Source organism: Triticum aestivum, chromosome 5B (assembly GCF_018294505.1).
Source record: "Triticum aestivum cultivar Chinese Spring chromosome 5B, IWGSC CS RefSeq v2.1, whole genome shotgun sequence".
Taxonomy (NCBI): Eukaryota; Viridiplantae; Streptophyta; class Magnoliopsida; order Poales; family Poaceae; genus Triticum; species Triticum aestivum.
This window is the reverse complement of record NC_057807.1, coordinates 702,774,283-702,791,367: the sequence shown is the minus strand read 5'-3', so window position 1 is coordinate 702,791,367 and position 17,085 is coordinate 702,774,283. Positions and strand designations below refer to the sequence as shown.

At 44.2% G+C, this 17,085-nt stretch overlaps 1 protein-coding gene across 2 annotated transcripts; it reads left to right on the top strand.

Annotated features, from left to right (window-relative positions):
- The first annotated feature begins 571 nt into the window (after positions 1-571).
- LOC123117829 (disease resistance protein RGA5) lies at positions 572-5,862 on the top strand. 2 transcript variants are annotated; one of them, XR_006457530.1, is made up of 4 exons: positions 572-1,660; positions 3,156-4,984; positions 5,070-5,252; positions 5,532-5,862. XR_006457530.1 is itself a non-coding variant. In XM_044538504.1 (3 exons), the coding sequence occupies exons 1-3, from the start codon at positions 804-806 to the stop codon at positions 5,557-5,559; spliced, it is 2,982 nt and encodes a 993-aa protein (XP_044394439.1). In that variant the 5' UTR covers positions 572-803; the 3' UTR covers positions 5,560-5,862. The 2 variants fall into 2 exon arrangements, 1 of the variants encoding a protein (XP_044394439.1); XM_044538504.1 differs by having other exon boundaries at positions 3,156-5,252.
- Positions 5,863-17,085: the final 11,223 nt, after the last annotated feature.

Sequence of the window (17,085 nt, the reverse complement as noted above, 5' to 3'; positions counted from 1 at the left end):
CGTTCATGGCATTTAAAAAAGTCCATGTGTTCAAAATATGTTCGTGACATTTTAAAAGTTCATGCATTCAAAATATGTTCGTGACAGTTTACCAAAAACCACAAAAAATCCATGCAACAGCACCAACAGAATGTCTTTTAACTTTCAATAGTTCAGCTCATGGTTTAAAGGACATGAATACTTACCTATTTAGTATTATTATGCTACTCCTGATGACATGGTATTGTGCTTGATGGTTTTGCTTTAAGACTCGCAGCACAAGTTGCTATCGATCGTTAGGTGAGCCGGAGAAAAGCTTACAAGTAACTACTCAGCACGCACCACCCTGCAGTTTCCTGGCTCTTTCCGGCCGGCTCCAAAAAGCACAGAGCACAGACGTACAAGATATCATTATGATCAAACGCTGAGACAATTTTTCCTAAATATATTCGTTTAATTTACACCGTGTATCACTTTGCTTAATCGACATGCTAACTACTACCACTACCGCTCATAAAATATCATTATGGACCCTATTTATACATCGTGGTTAGGTGTATCACCAAAATCTCACAATTACTTACCAGCTGAGTGCTCACCAAACGTGAATTAGGTCAGTCAACTTAATTCGTTCACGCCAAGCATTGGCTTGCCTCCTTCGGTATGGATGCACATAGTTAGCTGAGCCAAAGAAATCATTTCCTTTGTTGCTCCTCTACAATTTCCTGCTAGTGCACTTGTCCGAGCTATTCTCCCCACCCCTCCAAACACACCAAGACACCCACAAGACATACGGGGAGGATAGGAATAACTGGAGGCCATCAATGGCACCTGTCGTGAGCGCTTCACTCGGCGCGTTAGCTCCCCTGCTGGTGAAGCTCACCACCTTGCTCGCCAACGAGTGCGGTCGTCTGAAAGGGGTCCGCCGTGAGATCCGCTCTCTCAAATCGGAGCTCACCAGCATGCATGGTGCGCTGACAGAGTACACCAAGCTAGAAGATCCAAATGATCAAGTGAAGGCGTGGATATTGCTGGTTAGGGAGTTGGCTTACGACACCGAAGATGTCTTTGACAAGTTCATCCACCAGCTTGGCAACGGGAGCCACCAGGGCGGTTTTAAGGAGTTCTTCCGCAAGGCCGCCCGTAGTCTGAAGACTCTTGGTTCTCGCCGCAAAATTGCCAACCAAATTACTGAGTTGAAGGTTCGCATCAAGCAAGTGAAAGAGCTCAAGGATAGTTACAAGTTGAATGATACTTCTTCTAGCACCGCCGGTCAAGTTGCTGTGGATCCCCGGCTCCAGGCACTTTTTGCTGAGGAGACACACCTTGTGGGCGTGGATGGTCCAAGAGATGATCTTGTCAAGTGGATGGTGAAAGAAGGAAACAACCCATCCAATGATTTGATGGTGGAAGAAAGCAAGCCTAAACCTTGCAAGGTGTTGTCTATTGTTGGGTTTGGTGGATTGGGTAAGACAACACTCGCAAATGAGGTCTATCGCAATGTTCAAGGGTATTTTCATTGCAAGGCTTTTGTATCAGTGTCACAAAAACCAGATATTAAAAAAATTATGAAGGATGTGATTTCTCAGGTGTCTTGCAAAGATGGGTCCACAAAAGATACTGACTATTGGGATGAAAAGAAGTATATCGCCAAGTTAAGAGAAATGTTGCAAGATAAAAGGTAATATCAACCTTTGTTTTTTTTCTTAAAACATTTGTTGCGCACAGTTCCTAGCGCTTTACTTACTTTTATTGAATTTACTATTGTTGTTTTGACGCAAATGAAAATAGTTTGGGAGTTAGGCTTGCAAAATTGCAAGCATCCTTACCACCCATACTAAAAAAATAATATGTACCCAACCAAAGGATCCTTAGCACAATGAAATACCAGTTATTATGAAAATGTTCATAGACATTCCTCCGACCCCTTTTGATTTTCTTGATTCCTTCATGCTTAATGAAATATAACACTCAAAATTTTCTCTCTATCATTACGGAACATATAAACATGCGTCTGCTGAAGTGTGACTATATTCTACACTTTACATTATCTTCTTAGGACACATTTTGTGTGAACTAGTCCGTAGATGCAATCCCAGCAACATATGGGTTCAAAACCATCCCACCTCTCGTTCACCAGAAAGTGAGTATATATGAGTGTGTGTATTTTCCATGCTTGGGTAACTCTTTGGTGTGGATGCAACGCAACTACAACGATAAAATTACCATTATGCTCTTATTTTCATATGTACTCAAATAAGCATTTGCAATATTATACTAATTGTAAAGACCACCACACAGTAATTCCAACTTTGGCAATTGAGTAAATAGATATGAGTTCTAGTAGTTAAAACTTCAACGAAATTGTGTATACATATTTAATTGCTTTTTTTCATGTGCATAGACTCAAATAAGTATGATAGAAGTGTTTCCATGTCATAAAGAAAATGAACAATTAAATATGTTTTGCACGATCGAGTAACTAGCTTATTTCGACAAAGGGTCGATGTTATTAACTAAAAAAATGAAGCATCAATTGAATACAAACACAATGAGCACACACCCCGGCCTTGGTGTAGTTAGGATGCACATAGCCAATACCAACGCACACACAAAAAAACCCACCGGAAAATAGTAAAGTCATATAAGACCAAACCTATGCATAATAGAGATAAAAAACAAACCTCGAGTAACTAGCTAGAGGACAGTTCCAATCATAGTAAAAAGTTCATGAATTCCACATGCTACAGGTGTATTATAAAATGTATATGGGAGCATATCTTCTACATCTAAATAGATAGCCATCACTAACTTATTTTGGAGCGCATGCAACTGTGTCCCCTAATCATGATTGTCATATCACCAATTAGCTTTATGATTAATTGCATACATGCATTTGTTCTTGTTTCCCAATTTCCTTCACCTTTTTTATAACTTCCTTTAACTACTAACTAAGGGCACATAAGATGTGATCGAAGATATGCAATATATTATTAATCCAAATATTCATCTTCATAAAATCAAAGTTCATTAAAGGTATTATTTAGTATAACAAATAAGCATGGTAGACTAACTGAGAACATGAACATATGCAATGTTGGAGTTCATGGAAATCTATGAGTTTTCAAGCTAAATTTATAATCAGAATTGGTTGACATCGTCTTCCCATTTTATAGGTATCTCATCATCATTGATGATGTATGGTCTACACAAGTCTGGAATACTATCAAGTGTGCTTTTCCAGAAAATAATTGTTCTAGCAGAATTATAGCTACGACACGCATCATCGATGTGGCAAAGTCTTGTTGTTTGAGTGAAGATGACCGCATGTATGAAATGGAACCTCTAAGTGATCTTCAGTCTAAACTATTGTTTTTCAGAAGAATATTTGGCTCTAATAAGGATTGTCCTCATACTTTGAACAAAGTTTCAAATGATATCCTGAAGAAGTGTGGAGGCTTACCACTGGCGATTATAAGTATATCTAGTTTGTTGGCGAACAGACCAGAAACGAAAGATGAATGGGAGAAGGTTAAAAGGTCAATTGGTTCTACACTAGAAAATAACCAGAGTCTAGAGGGAATGACTAGCATACTATCACTAAGTTATAATGATCTTCCACCTAATCTGAAGACATGCTTTTTGTATTTAAGTGTATTCCCTGAGGATTATGTGATTGAGAGAAATAGATTAGTGATGCGATGGATCGCCGAAGGCTTTATATCTGAAGAACGTGGACAGAGCCAGCAAGAGGTCGCTGAGAACTACTTTTATGAGCTTATCAACAAAAGCATGGTGCAGCCAGTGGGTATTGGCTATGATGGTAAGGTTCAAGCCTGTAGAGTGCATGACATGATGCTGGAAATTATTATATCAAAATCAGCTGAAGATAATTTTACCACTATAGTGGGTGGAGGACAGACGAGTTTGGTAAATCGTCAGGGCATTATTCGACGGCTATCAATCCAACACATTGACCAGGAACTTGCATTTGCATTGGCCAATGAAGATCTAAGCCATGTTCGATCTCTAACAGTAACGTCATTAGGTTGCATGAAAAATATTCCTCAACTCGCTGAATTTGAAGCTTTACGTGTATTGGACTTTGAAGGGTGTCAGGGTTTGGAAGAATATGAAATGAAAAATATTGATAGATTTTTCCAACTAAAGTATCTCAGCCTCAGGGACACAGATATATCAGAGCTACCTTCAGGGATTGTGATGCTACATGATCTAGAGACCCTAGATGTCAGGAGTTTGAAAATAGAAGAGCTGCCATCTGCAATTGTGTTGCTCACTAAACTGCAATATCTATTCACGGAAAAATCTTGTAAGCTTCCTAACAGGATTGGAAATATGAAGAATTTACGAGGGATCCATTGTTTCGATATTACAGAGAGTTCAACTGCTGCCATGGAGGATCTCGGAAACCTGACTAGATTGAACACACTCAGTTTACGGTGGGATAATGAAGATAATCACAAGAGGGATGAAGAGATTATACTCAGCTCACTGTGCAAGCTTAGCAGCTGTAAACTGCACTCTCTACATATAGTGGGTCTTGGTTGCATGGACTTCATAGATTCTTGGTCCCCTCCGTTATCTTGCCTTCGCATATTTGAGGCGGATGGCGATACATATTTTTGGAATGTTCCAAAGTGGATTTCCCCAGGACTTACAAGCCTTACTCATTTGAGCATCAATTTAGCTGAATTTATGGAGGAGGATCTGCACACTCTTGGTAATCTCCCATCCTTAGTTATCCTAAACTTGCGCTTGGATGTGGGACCCGACACAAGGCTTACCGTAATTGGATTCCCATGTCTGAAGAAGTTTGAACTCCATAGACAGTATGGGGCATATGTAACGTTCCAGAAAGGGGCTATGCCCAAACTTGAGATGCTTGAGGTGTCATTTGATGTGTCTGTGGCTGAAACTCATGGCTTCTATTTAGGCATAGAACATCTTCCATGTCTCAAAGTAATAAAGCTGGACTTGAAGCAAGGTGACAACCTTTTGAGATATCTGGCTGCAGCGGTTGTGATCAATGAAGTACGTGCTCATTCCAACCGTCCTAAATTTGCTTACAGGGTGGGTCCAGGTGAATATGTCAACTTTGGCACTAACAGTGACGAGGAAAAGAGCCAACTGCCATGGAGGAGGGGAAGTGTTGAGAGTCTTGAGACCGATGGTGGCGAGAAAAACCAACTGCAAATGAAAAGCAAATATAAAGCTCCCATCATTCTGGATGAAGTGGTCCTGACCTGCGCGAGGTACCCAAAGCATCACCCCATTGTTTTGTCTTTCAAATTAACAATATCTCGTTTGTCCATAATTGTGGAATCGCCCCCCCCCCCCCCCCCCTTCCTTTTTTTGGATTGTGGGAACCTGCTAAATGCTTCTCAAATTCAAATCTCTTTTGTCCATACATGATTACCTGATGAATGATTCTTCCTTTTTTGGGGGGGGGGGGGGGGGGGGGGGAAGGGGGGTGGGGCCGCTGAATGCTTCTCAAATTCAAATGTTTTACCATTATTGTTTTACCTACCCAGGATGGTTTGCAGCTGGTTAGATGACTAGCTGGGAATCGCTGTCATACTGGAAGAGGCCTGAAGCTATCTCTAGCACTTCAAGACTAGAAGATGGAAAACGGAAGCTGAAACAGGGTCACCGCCAAAAAGAGTGTGGCCTCAGTTGCTACCATCTACATGCATTGCGTTTGATTGTATTTCTTGTTTTATTACTCGAGAGTCAAGACTTTCACTTCAGCGGACTGTATTTTCATTGAAAAGCTTGAATCTTGTTTCAGGTTGTTCACCCTTGTAATCTCTATTTGAATTCTGAATTATTTCTGCTGAATACTATCTGATGTTGGAAATGTAATGTTGATCCTCGCTTGCTCGTTACCTGTGTGTCTGAGCAAGTTGGATGGCTGTGATTGCTTCTGCTTTATATCTATGCCGGGAACGATCAGGTTTACATGTCCTAAAGTATGCTTCCTGCTGCATCATACAGTCATACTGTAGATGAGACTGAAGATGAATTACCATTTGGTTGGCAGGCTTCAAAACACAAGCTGCATGCACCGGCACGGTGAAATTAATAGCTGCCGCATGGCCTCTGCTGCTCGCTGAAGGCAAGCACTCAGTATCTCTCCCTTTGCCATCATCCCCGGTGCTGATACTCTGGCAGCTGCACGGCGGCATCTCAGGGTTTTAGGCCGATCCGGCTCTCGCCTGTCAGGACTCAGCATGTACTAGTAGGTGTACTGGAGTAAAATTAAGGAAAGCTGCACGCATGCACGATGGGGTAGCAATAATCGATGCGTGGGTGCAGGAGGGTAACACCGATCAATCGCTATTGTCCAGCTACAACGTCAAACTTTTTCTGTACATCAACTAGGTATGAAATCTGTGTGGAAGGGTTTGTACATTGCATTCCTCCATCTTAAAAGGAACTGGCCGATTACTTCCCTAAAATTAGTCTCATAAGTCTGGGCTTACATGTGATGGCTTAATGTTGTTGTAGTTGTTGTTTTTTTTTTTTTGCGGGGAAATGTTGTTGTAGTTGAGTGTGAAGGGTACACACTATTTGTGTGCTGAAGCGAGTACAGACTAGTACAAGGTAGCCTCGTTGCAGTGTGCTTGAAACCGCTGCCAAGCTGTGTACCCTGATCAAATTTAGTGACCACAATTCACTCAGTAGTCGGCTGCAGAGTCGGCTAACTACCCCATGTATTATTTTTTGAACATCAGTACAGACACAAGCAGTTAAATGAAAAGGTTAAACGGAAAGAGAAAAGAGCCCGAGATATGCTTGTGTCTCTCCTCTGCTTTACTACTCTGTTTCCTCTGCTCTGCTCTTACGGCGCGGGGCTGTTCAGTCCGGGTTCTGTCTCGTGTGCGCGCGCAGCCGCAGGTCCAGGCTTCACACACACACACATAGCTTGGGGCTTTACTACTCTGTTTCCTCTGCTATGCTTTAACAGTTTTGAATCACCGACACTAATTTGTGGCGTGTACCCTCTAAGAGTTGCGCACCTACGTGGTCATCCTCATGTCTGAATTGACTATGTCAATTGTCATATATTCCGTAAATCTATCTTGTTTCACATATATCTAGGCTCACGGAAATGCAAACCCCACCGTATCTAGGGCGTCCAGCATGCCCATTCTTCTTGCCTTCACCAACAGAAGGGCACCTTTGCTCTTGCAAAAGATGGCAATATCTTCCCCTCGTGGCGGCCTTGGTGCTGCCGGATGTGGAGGGGAGCGGCTCGCCGGATGCCCATTTTTTTTTCTTTTTTTTTGAAAAGAGGAGCTCCCCGGCTTGTGCATCAGAATGATGCATACAGCCAACTTAATTAATAAGCAAATAGGGTCATAATAGCTCCAAATGGAGCGTGGTAGCAGCATTTACAATATGACATGAAGATTTGCGAAATACATACGGATCTGAATGTTGCAGACCCGTTGACTAAAACCTCTCTCACAAGCAAAACATGATCAAACCGCAGAACTCATTGAGTCTTAATCACATGGTGATGTGAACTAGTTTAGTGACACTAGTGAACTCTTTGGATGTTGGTCACATGGCGATGTGACCTATCAGTGTTAATCACATGGCGATGTGAACTAGATTATTGACTCTAGTGCAAGTGGGAGACTGTTGGAAATATGCCCTAGAGGCAATAATAAATTAGTTATTATTATTATATTTCCTTGTTCATGATAATCATTTATTATCCATGCTATAATTGTATTGAAAGGAAACTCAGATACATGTGTGGATACATAGACAACATCATGTCCCTAGTAAGCCTCTAGTTGACTAGCTCGTTGATCAATAGATGGTTACGGTTTCCTGACCATGGACATTGGATGTCGTTGATAACGGGATCACATCATTAGGAGAATGATGTGATGGACAAGACCCAATCCTAAGCCTAGCACAAAAATCGTGTAGTTCGTATGCTAATTGCTAAAGCTCATGAGATTGTGCAACTCCCGGATACCGTAGGAAAGCTTTGGGTGTACCAAACTTCACAACGTAACTGGGTGGCTATAAAGGTGCACTACGGGTATCTTCGAAAGTGTCTGTTGGGTTGGCATGAATCGAGACTGGGATTTGTCACTCCGGTTGACGGAGAGGTATCTCTGGGCCCACTCGGTAGGACATCATCATAATGTGCACAATGTGACCAAGGGGTTGATCACGGGATGATGCGTTACGGAATGAGTAAAGAGACTTGCCGGTAACGAGATTGAACATGGTATCGACATACCGACGATCGAATCTAGGGCAAGTACAATACCGCTAGACAAAGGGAATTGTATACGGGATTGATTGAATCCTCGACATCGTGGTTCATCCGATGAGATCATCGTGGAACATGTGGGAGCCAACATGGGTATCCAGATCCCGCTGTTGGTTATTGACCGGAGAACCTCTCGGTCATGTCTGCATGGTTCCCGAACCCGTAGGGTCTACACACTTAAGGTTCGATGACCCTAGGGTTATAGGGAATAGATATACGTGGTTACCGAATGTTGTTCGGAGTCCCGGATGAGATCTCGGACGTCACGACGAGTTCCGGAATGGTCCGGAGGTAAAGATTTATATATGGGAAGTCCTGTTTTGGTCACCGGAAAAGTTTCGGGTGTTATCGGTAATGTACCAGGACCACTGGGAGGGTCCCGGGGGTCCACCAAGTGGGGCCACCGGCCCAGAGGGCTGCATGGGCCAAGTGTGGGAGGGGACCAGCCCCAGGTGGGCTGGTGCGCCCCCTCCCCCCACAAGGGCCCAAGGCGCCTAGGGTTTTGGGGAAACCCTAAAGGGGGGCGCCCCCTTGCCTTGGGGGACAAGGCAACCCTCCTGGCCGCCGCCCCCTCCTCAGATTGGATCTGAGGGGGTCGGCCCCCCTCTCCCTTGTCCCTATATATATGTGGAGGGTGGGAGGGCAGCCGCACCCCAAGTTCTGGTGCAGCCCTCCCCCTCTCCCAAGTCCTCCTCCTCTCCCGCGGTGCTTGGCGAAGCACTTGAGGATTGCCACGCTCCTCCACCACCACCACGCTGTTGTGCTGCTGCTGGACGGAGTCTTCCCCAACCTCTCCCTCTATCCTTGCTGGATCAAGGCATGGGAGACGTCACCGGGCTGCACGTGTGTTGAACGCGGAGGTGCCGTCCGTTCGGCACTAGGATCTCCGGTGATTTGGATCACGACGAGTACGACTCCTTCAACCCCGTTCTCTTGAACGCTTCCGCTTAGCGATCTACAAGGGTATGTAGATGCACTCCCCTTCCCCTCGTTGCTAGATTACTCCATAGATTGATCTTGGTGATGCGTAGAAAATTTTGAATTTCTGCTACATTCCCCAACAGTGGCATCATGAGCTAGGTCTATTGCGTAGGTTCTATGCACGAGTAGAACACAAAATAGTTGTGGGCGTTGATTTTGTTCAATATGCTTACCGTTACTAGTCCAATCTTGTTTCGACGGTATTGTGGGATGAAGCGGCCCGAACCGACCTTACACGTACTCTTACGTGAGACAGGTTCCACCGACTGACATGCACTTGTTGCATAAGGTGTCTAGCGGGTGCCAGTTTCTCCCACTTTAGTCGGATCGGATTCGATGAAAAGGGTCCTTATGAAGGATAAATAGCAATTGGCATATCACGTTGTGGTTTTTGCGTAGGTAAGAAATGTTCTTGCTAGAAACCCATAGCAGCCATGTAAAACATGCAAACAACAATTAGAGGACTTCTAACTTGTTTTTGCAGGGTATGCTATGTGATGTGATATGGCCAAAAAGAATGTGATGAATGATATGTGATGTATGACATTGATCATGTTCTTGTAATAGGAATCACGACTTGCATGTCGATGAGTATGACAACCGGCAGGAGCCATAGGAGTTGTCTTAATTTATTGTATGACCCGCGTGTCATTGAACAACGCCATGTAATTACTTTACTTTATTGCTAACCGGTAGCCATAGTAGTAGAAGTAATAAATTGGCGAGACAACTTCATGAAGACACGATGATGGAGATCATGGTGTCATGCCGGTGACGATGATGATCATGGAGCCCCGAAGATGGAGATCAAAAGGAGCAAAATGATATTGTCCATATCATGTCACTATTTGATTGCATGTGATGTTTATCATGTTTATGCATCTTATTTGCTTAGAACGACGGTAGTAAATAAGATGATCCCTCATTAAAATTTCAAGAAAGTGTTCCCTCTAACTGTGCACCGTTGCGAAAGTTCGTCGTTTCGAAGCACCACGTGATGATCGGGTGTGATAGATTCTAACGTTCACATACAACGGGTGTAAGCCAGATTTACACACGCGAAACACTTAGGTTAACTTGACGTGCCTAGCATGTACAGACATGGCCTCGGAACACAAGAGACCGAAAGGTCGAGCATGAGTCGTATGGTGGATACGATCAACATGAAGATGTTCACCGATGATGACTAGTCCGTCTCACATGATGATCGGACACGGCCTAGTTGACTTGGATCATGTAATCACTTAGATGACTAGAGGGATGTCTATCTGAGTGGGAGTTCATTAGATGAACTTAATTATCCTGAACATAGTCAAAAGCCCTTTGCAAATTATGTCATAGCTCGCGCTTTAGTTCTACTGTTTTAGATATATTCCTAGAGAAAATATAGTTGAAAGTTGACAGTAGCAATTATGCGGACAGTAGAAGGCTTATGTCCTTAATGCACCACTCAATGTGCTGAACCCCGAACGTCGTCTGTGGATGTTGCGAACATCGGACATACACGTTTTGATAACTACGTGATAGTTCAGTTAAACGGTTTAGAGTTGAGGCACCAAAGACGTTTTCGAAACGTCGTGGAACGTATGAGATGTTTCGAGGGCTGAAATTGGGATTTCAGGCTCGTTCCCACGTCAAGAGGTATAAGACCTCCGATGATTTTCAAACTAAGGGAGAAAAGCTCAATCGTTGAGCTTGTGCTCAGATCGTCTGAGTACAACAATCACTTGAATCGAGTGGGAGTTGATCTTCCAGATGAGATAGTGATGTTTCTCCAAAGTCATTGCCACCAAGATGCGAGAGCTTCGTGATGAACTATAACATATCAGGGATAGATATGATGATCCTTGAAATATTCGCAATGTTTGACACCGCGAAAGTAGAAATCAAGAAGGAGCATCAATTGTTGATGGTTAGTAAAACCACTAGTTTCAAGAAGGGCAAGGGCAAGAAGGGATACTTCATGAAACGGCAAAACAGTTGCTGCTCTAGTGAAAACCCAAGGTTGAACCCAAACCCGAGACTAAGTGCTTCTGTAATAAGAGGAACGGACACTGAAGCAGAACCACCCTAGATACTTGGTAGATAAGAAGGCAGGCAAGGTCGATAGAAGTATATTGGATATACATTATGTTAATGTGTACTTTACTAGTACTCGTAGGAGCGCTAGGGTGTTAGATACCGGTTCGGTTGCTAAGTGTTAGTAACTCGAAATAAAAGCTACAGAATAAACGGAGACTAGCTAAAGGTGAGCTGAGGATATGTGTTGGAAGTGTTTCCAAGGTTGATGTGATCAAGAATCGCACGCTCCTCTACCATCGAGATTGGTGCTAAACCTAAATAATTGTTATTTGGTGTTTGCGTTGAGCATAGACATGATTGGATTATGTCTATCGAAATACGGTTATTCATTTAAGAAGAATAATGGTTACTCTGTTTATTTGAATAATACCTTCAATGGCCCTGCACCTAAAAGATTTGTTTATTGAATCTCGATCGTAGTGATGCACATTTTCATGCCAAAAGATATAAGATAGTAATGATAGTACCACTTACTTGTGGCACTGCCATGTAAGTCATATTGGTATAAAACGCATGTAGAAGCTCCATGCTGATGGATCTTTGGACTCACTCGTTTTTGAAAAGTTTGAGACATGCGAACCATGTCTATTGGTGTATACGCATGAAGAAACTCCATGCAGATGGATCGTTTGGACTCACTTGATTTTGAATCACTTGAGATATGCAAATCATACCACATGGGCAAGATGACTGAAAAGCCTCGTTTTCAGTAAGATGGAACAAGATAGCAACTTGTTGGAAGTAACACATTTTGATGTGTGCAGTCCAATGAGTGTTGAGGCATGCAGCGAATATCGTTATGTTCTTACTTCACAGATGATTTGAGTAGATGTTGAGTGTATTTACTTGATGAAACACAAGTCTGAATTATTGAATGGTTCAAGTAATTTCAGAGTGAAGTTGAAGATCATCATGACAAGAGGATAAAATGTCTATGATATGATCATACAGATGACTATCTGAGTTACGAGCTTTGGCACGCAATTAAGACATTGTGGAAATTGTTTCACAATTAATACCGCCTGGAACACCATAGTGTGATGGTGTGTCCGAACATCATAGTTGCACCCTATTGGATATGGTGCGTACCATGATGTATCTTATCAAATTACCACTATCGTTCATGGGTTAGGCATTAGAGACAACCACACTCACTTTAATAGGGCACCACGTAATTCCGTTAAGACGACACCGTTTGAACTATGGTTTGGAGAAACCTAAGTTGTCGTTTCTTGAAAGTTTGGGGCTGCGACGCTTATGTGAAAAAAGTTTCATCGTGATAAGCTCGAACCCAAAACGGATAAATGCATCTTCATAGAATACCCAAAATGGTTGGGTATACCTCCTATTTCAGATCCGGAAGAAAAAGTAATTGTTTCTAGAAATGGGTCCTTTCTCGAGGAAAAGTTTCTCTCGAAAGAATTGAGTGGGAGGATGGTGGAGACTTGATGAGGTTGTCGAACCATCACTTCAACTAGTGTGTAACCGGGCACAGGAAGTTGTTCCTGTGGCACCTACACCAATTGAAGTAGAAGCTTATGATAGTGATCTTGAAACTTCGGATCAAGTCACTACCAAACCTCGTAGGTCGACAAGGACGCGTACTACTTCAGAGTGGTACGCAATCCTGTCTTGGAGGTCATGTTGCTAGGAAACAATGAACCTATGAGCTATGGAGAAGCGATGGTGGGCCCGGATTCCGACAAATGGCTAAGAGGCCATAAAATCCGAGAGAGGATCCATGTATGAGAACAAAGTGTGGACTTTGGAAGAACTACTTGATGGTCGTAAGGCTGTTGGGTACAGATGGATTTTAAAAGGAAGACAGACGATGATGGTAAGTATCACCATTAAGAAAGCTCGACTTGTCGTTAAGTTTTCCGACAAGTTCAAGGAGTTGACTACGATGAGACTTTCTCACTCATAGCGATGCTAAGAGTCAGTGGAATTATATTAGCAATTACTGCATGATTTATGAAATCTTGCAGATAGAATGTCAAAACATTGTTTCCTCAACGATATCCTTGAGGAAAGGTTATATGTGATACAACCAGAAGGTTTTGTCAATCCTGAAAGACGCTAATAAGTATGCAAAGCTCCAGTAATCCTTCTTAGGACTGGAGTATGCATCTCGGAGTTGGAATGTACGCTTTGATGAGATGATCAAAGATTTTGGGTTTCTACAAAGTTTATGAGAAACTTGTATTTCCAAAGAAGTGAGTGGGAGCACTATAGAATTTCTGATAAGTATATGTGAATGACATATTTTTGATCCGAAATGATGTAGAATTTCTGGAAAGCATATAGGGTTTTTTGAAAAGTGTTTTTCAATAGAAAACCTGGATTAAGCTGCTTGAACATTGAGCATCAAGATCTATGAGGATAGATCAAAAACGCTAAATGGTACTTTCAAATGAGCAATACCTTGACATGATCTTGAAGGTGTTCAAGATGGATCAGTCAAAGAAGGAGTTCTTGCCTGAGTTGTAAGGTATGAAGTTAAGAGTTAAAAGCTCAACCACGGCAGAAGAGAGAGAAAGGACGAAGGGAGTCCCCTATGCTTCAGACGTAGGCTCTATAGTATGCTATGCTGTGTACCGCACTGGAAGTGTGCCTTGCCATGAGTCAGTCAAGGGGTACAAGAATGATCCAGGAATGGATCATTGGACAATGGTCAAAATTGTCCTTGGAGTAAATAAGGACATGTTTCTCGGTTATGGAGGTATAAAGAGTTCGACGTAAAGAGTTGCGTCGATGCAAGCTTTAACACCTATCCGAATGACTCTGAGTAGCAAACCGGATACGTATAGTGGAGCAACCATTTGGAATAGCTCCAAATGGAGCGTGGTAGCAGCATTTACAATATGACCTGGAGATTTGCGAAATACATACGGATCTGAATGTTGCAGACCCGTTGACTAAAACCTCTCTCACAAGCAAAACATGATCAAACCCCAGAACTCATTGAGTCTTAATCACATGGTGATGTGAACTAGTTTAGTGACACTAGTGAACTCTTTGGATGTTGGTCACATGGCGATGTGACCTATCAGTGTTAATCACATGGCGATGTGAACTAGATTATTGACTCTAGTGCAAGTGGGAGACTGTTGGAAATATGCCCTAGAGGCAATAATAAATTAGTTATTATTATTATATTTCCTTGTTCATGATAATCATTTATTATCCATGCTATAATTGTATTGAAAGGAAACTCAGATACATGTGTGGATACATAGACAACACCATGTCCCTAGTAAGCCTCTAGTTGACTAGCTCGTTGATCAATAGATGGTTACGCTTTCCTGACCATGGACATTGGATGTCGTTTATAACGGGATCACATCATTAGGAGAATGATGTGATGGACAAGACCCAATCCTAAGCCTCGCACAAAGATCGTGTAGTTCGTATGCTAAAGCTTTTAAAATGTCAAGTATCATTTCCTTAGACCATGAGATTGTGCAACTCCCGGATACCGTAGGAATGCTTTGGGTGTACCAAACTTCACAACGTAACTGGGTGGCTATAAAGGTGCACTACGGGTATCTCCGAAAGTGTCTGTTGGGTTGGCACGAATCGAGACTGGGATTTGTCACTCCGGTTGACGGAGAGGTATCTCTGGGCCCACTCGGTAGGACATCATCATAATGTGCACAATGTAACCAAGGGGTTGATCACGGGATGATGTGTTACGGAACGAGTAAAGAGACTTGCCGGTAACGAGATTGAACAAGGTATCGACATACCGACGATCGAATCTCGGGCAAGTACAATACCACTAGACAAACGGAATTGTATACGGGATTGATCGAATCCTCGACATCGTGGTTCATCCGATGAGATCATCGTGGAACATGTGGGAGCCAACATGGGTATCCAGATCCCGCTGTTGGTTATTGACCGGAGAACCTCTCGGTCATGTCTGCATGGTTCCCGAACCCGTAGGGTCTACACACTTAAGGTTCGATGACGCTAGGGTTATAGGGAATAGATATATGTGGTTAACGAATGTTGTTCGGAGTCCCGGATGATATCTTGGACGTCATGATGAGTTCCGGAATGGTCCGGAGGTAAAGATTTATATATGGGAAGTCCTGTTTTGGTCACCGGAAAAGTTTCAGGTGTTATCGGTAATGTACCGGGACCACCGGGAGGGTCCCGGGGGTCCACCAAGTGGGGCCACCGGCCCAGAGGGCTGCATGGGCCAAGTGTGGGAGGGGACCAGCCCTAGGTGGGCTGGTGCGCCCCCCCACAAGGGCCCAAGGCGCCTAGGGTTTGGGGGAAACCCTAAAGGGGGGCGCCCCCTTGCCTTGGGGGGCAAGGCAACCCTCCTGGCCGCTGGCCCCTCCTCAGATTGGATCTGAGGGGGCCGGCCCCCCTCTCCCTTGCCCCTATATATACGTGGGGGGTGGGAGGGCAGCCGCACCCCAAGTTCTGGCGCAGCCCTCCCCCTCTCCCAAGTCCTCCTCCTCTCCCGCGGTGCTTGGCGAAGCCGTGCAGGATTGCCACGCTCCTCCACCACCACCACGCCGTTGTGCTGCTGCTGGACGGAGTCTTCCCCAATGAGGGAGTCCCGGACTAGGGGGTGTCTGGATAGACGAACTATCATCATTGGCCGGACTCCAAGACTATGAAGATACAAGATTGAAGACTTCGTCCCGTGTCCGGATGGGACTTTCCTTGGCGTGGAAGGCAAGCTTGGCGATACGGATATGTAGATCTCCTACCATTGTAACCGACTCTGTGTAACCGTAGCCCTCTCCGGTGTCTATATAAACCGGATGGTCTTAGTCCATAGGACGAACAACAATCATACCATAGGCTAGCTTCTAGGGTTTAGCCTCCTTGATCTCGTGGTAGATCTACTCTTGTAATACACCCATCATCAATATCAATCAAGCAGGACGTAGGGTTTTACCTCCATTAAGAGGGCCCGAACCTGGGTAAAACATCGTGTCCCTTGTCTCCTGTTACCATCTGCCTAGACGCACAGTTCGGGACCCCTACCCGAGATCCGCCGGTTTTGACACCGACATTGGTGCTTTCATTGAGAGTTCCTCTGTGTCGTCACCGATAGGCTCGATGGCTTCTTCGATCATCAACAACGACGCAGTCCAGGGTGAGACTTTTCTCCCGGACAGATCTTCGTATTCGGCGGCTTTGCACTGCGGGCCAATTCGCTTGGCCATCTGGAGCACATCGAAAGCTACGCCCCTGGCCGTCAGGTCAGATTTGGAAGTTTGAAGTTCACGGCTGACATCCGCGGAGACTTGATCTTCGATGGATTTGAGCCACAGCCGAGCGTGCCGCACTGTCACGATGAGCATGATTTAGCTCTGCAGCCGGACAGTGCCCTGGAGGCCGCACACGAGTCCGCTCCGACCCTTGATTCGGAGCCGGCTGCGCAGATCGAGGACGGGTGGCTAGACACCGCCTCGGGGGCTGCAACCTCTACGGCGGTGGAGCCGAATATTGACCTTGTCCCTCATGAAGCTTGTGACTCCGAGGTGCCGGACTCCTCGCCAGACTCCGAACCTCCCGCGCCCCCTCCAATCGGATCCGATTGGGCGCCGATCATGGAGTTCACCGCTGCGGACATCTTTCAACACTCACCTTTCGGCGACATCTTGAGTTTGCTAAAGTATCTCTCGTTATCAGGAGAGCCCTGGCCGGACTGCGGCCAGGACGGTTGGGATGCGGACGACAAAGAAATTCAAAGCCCA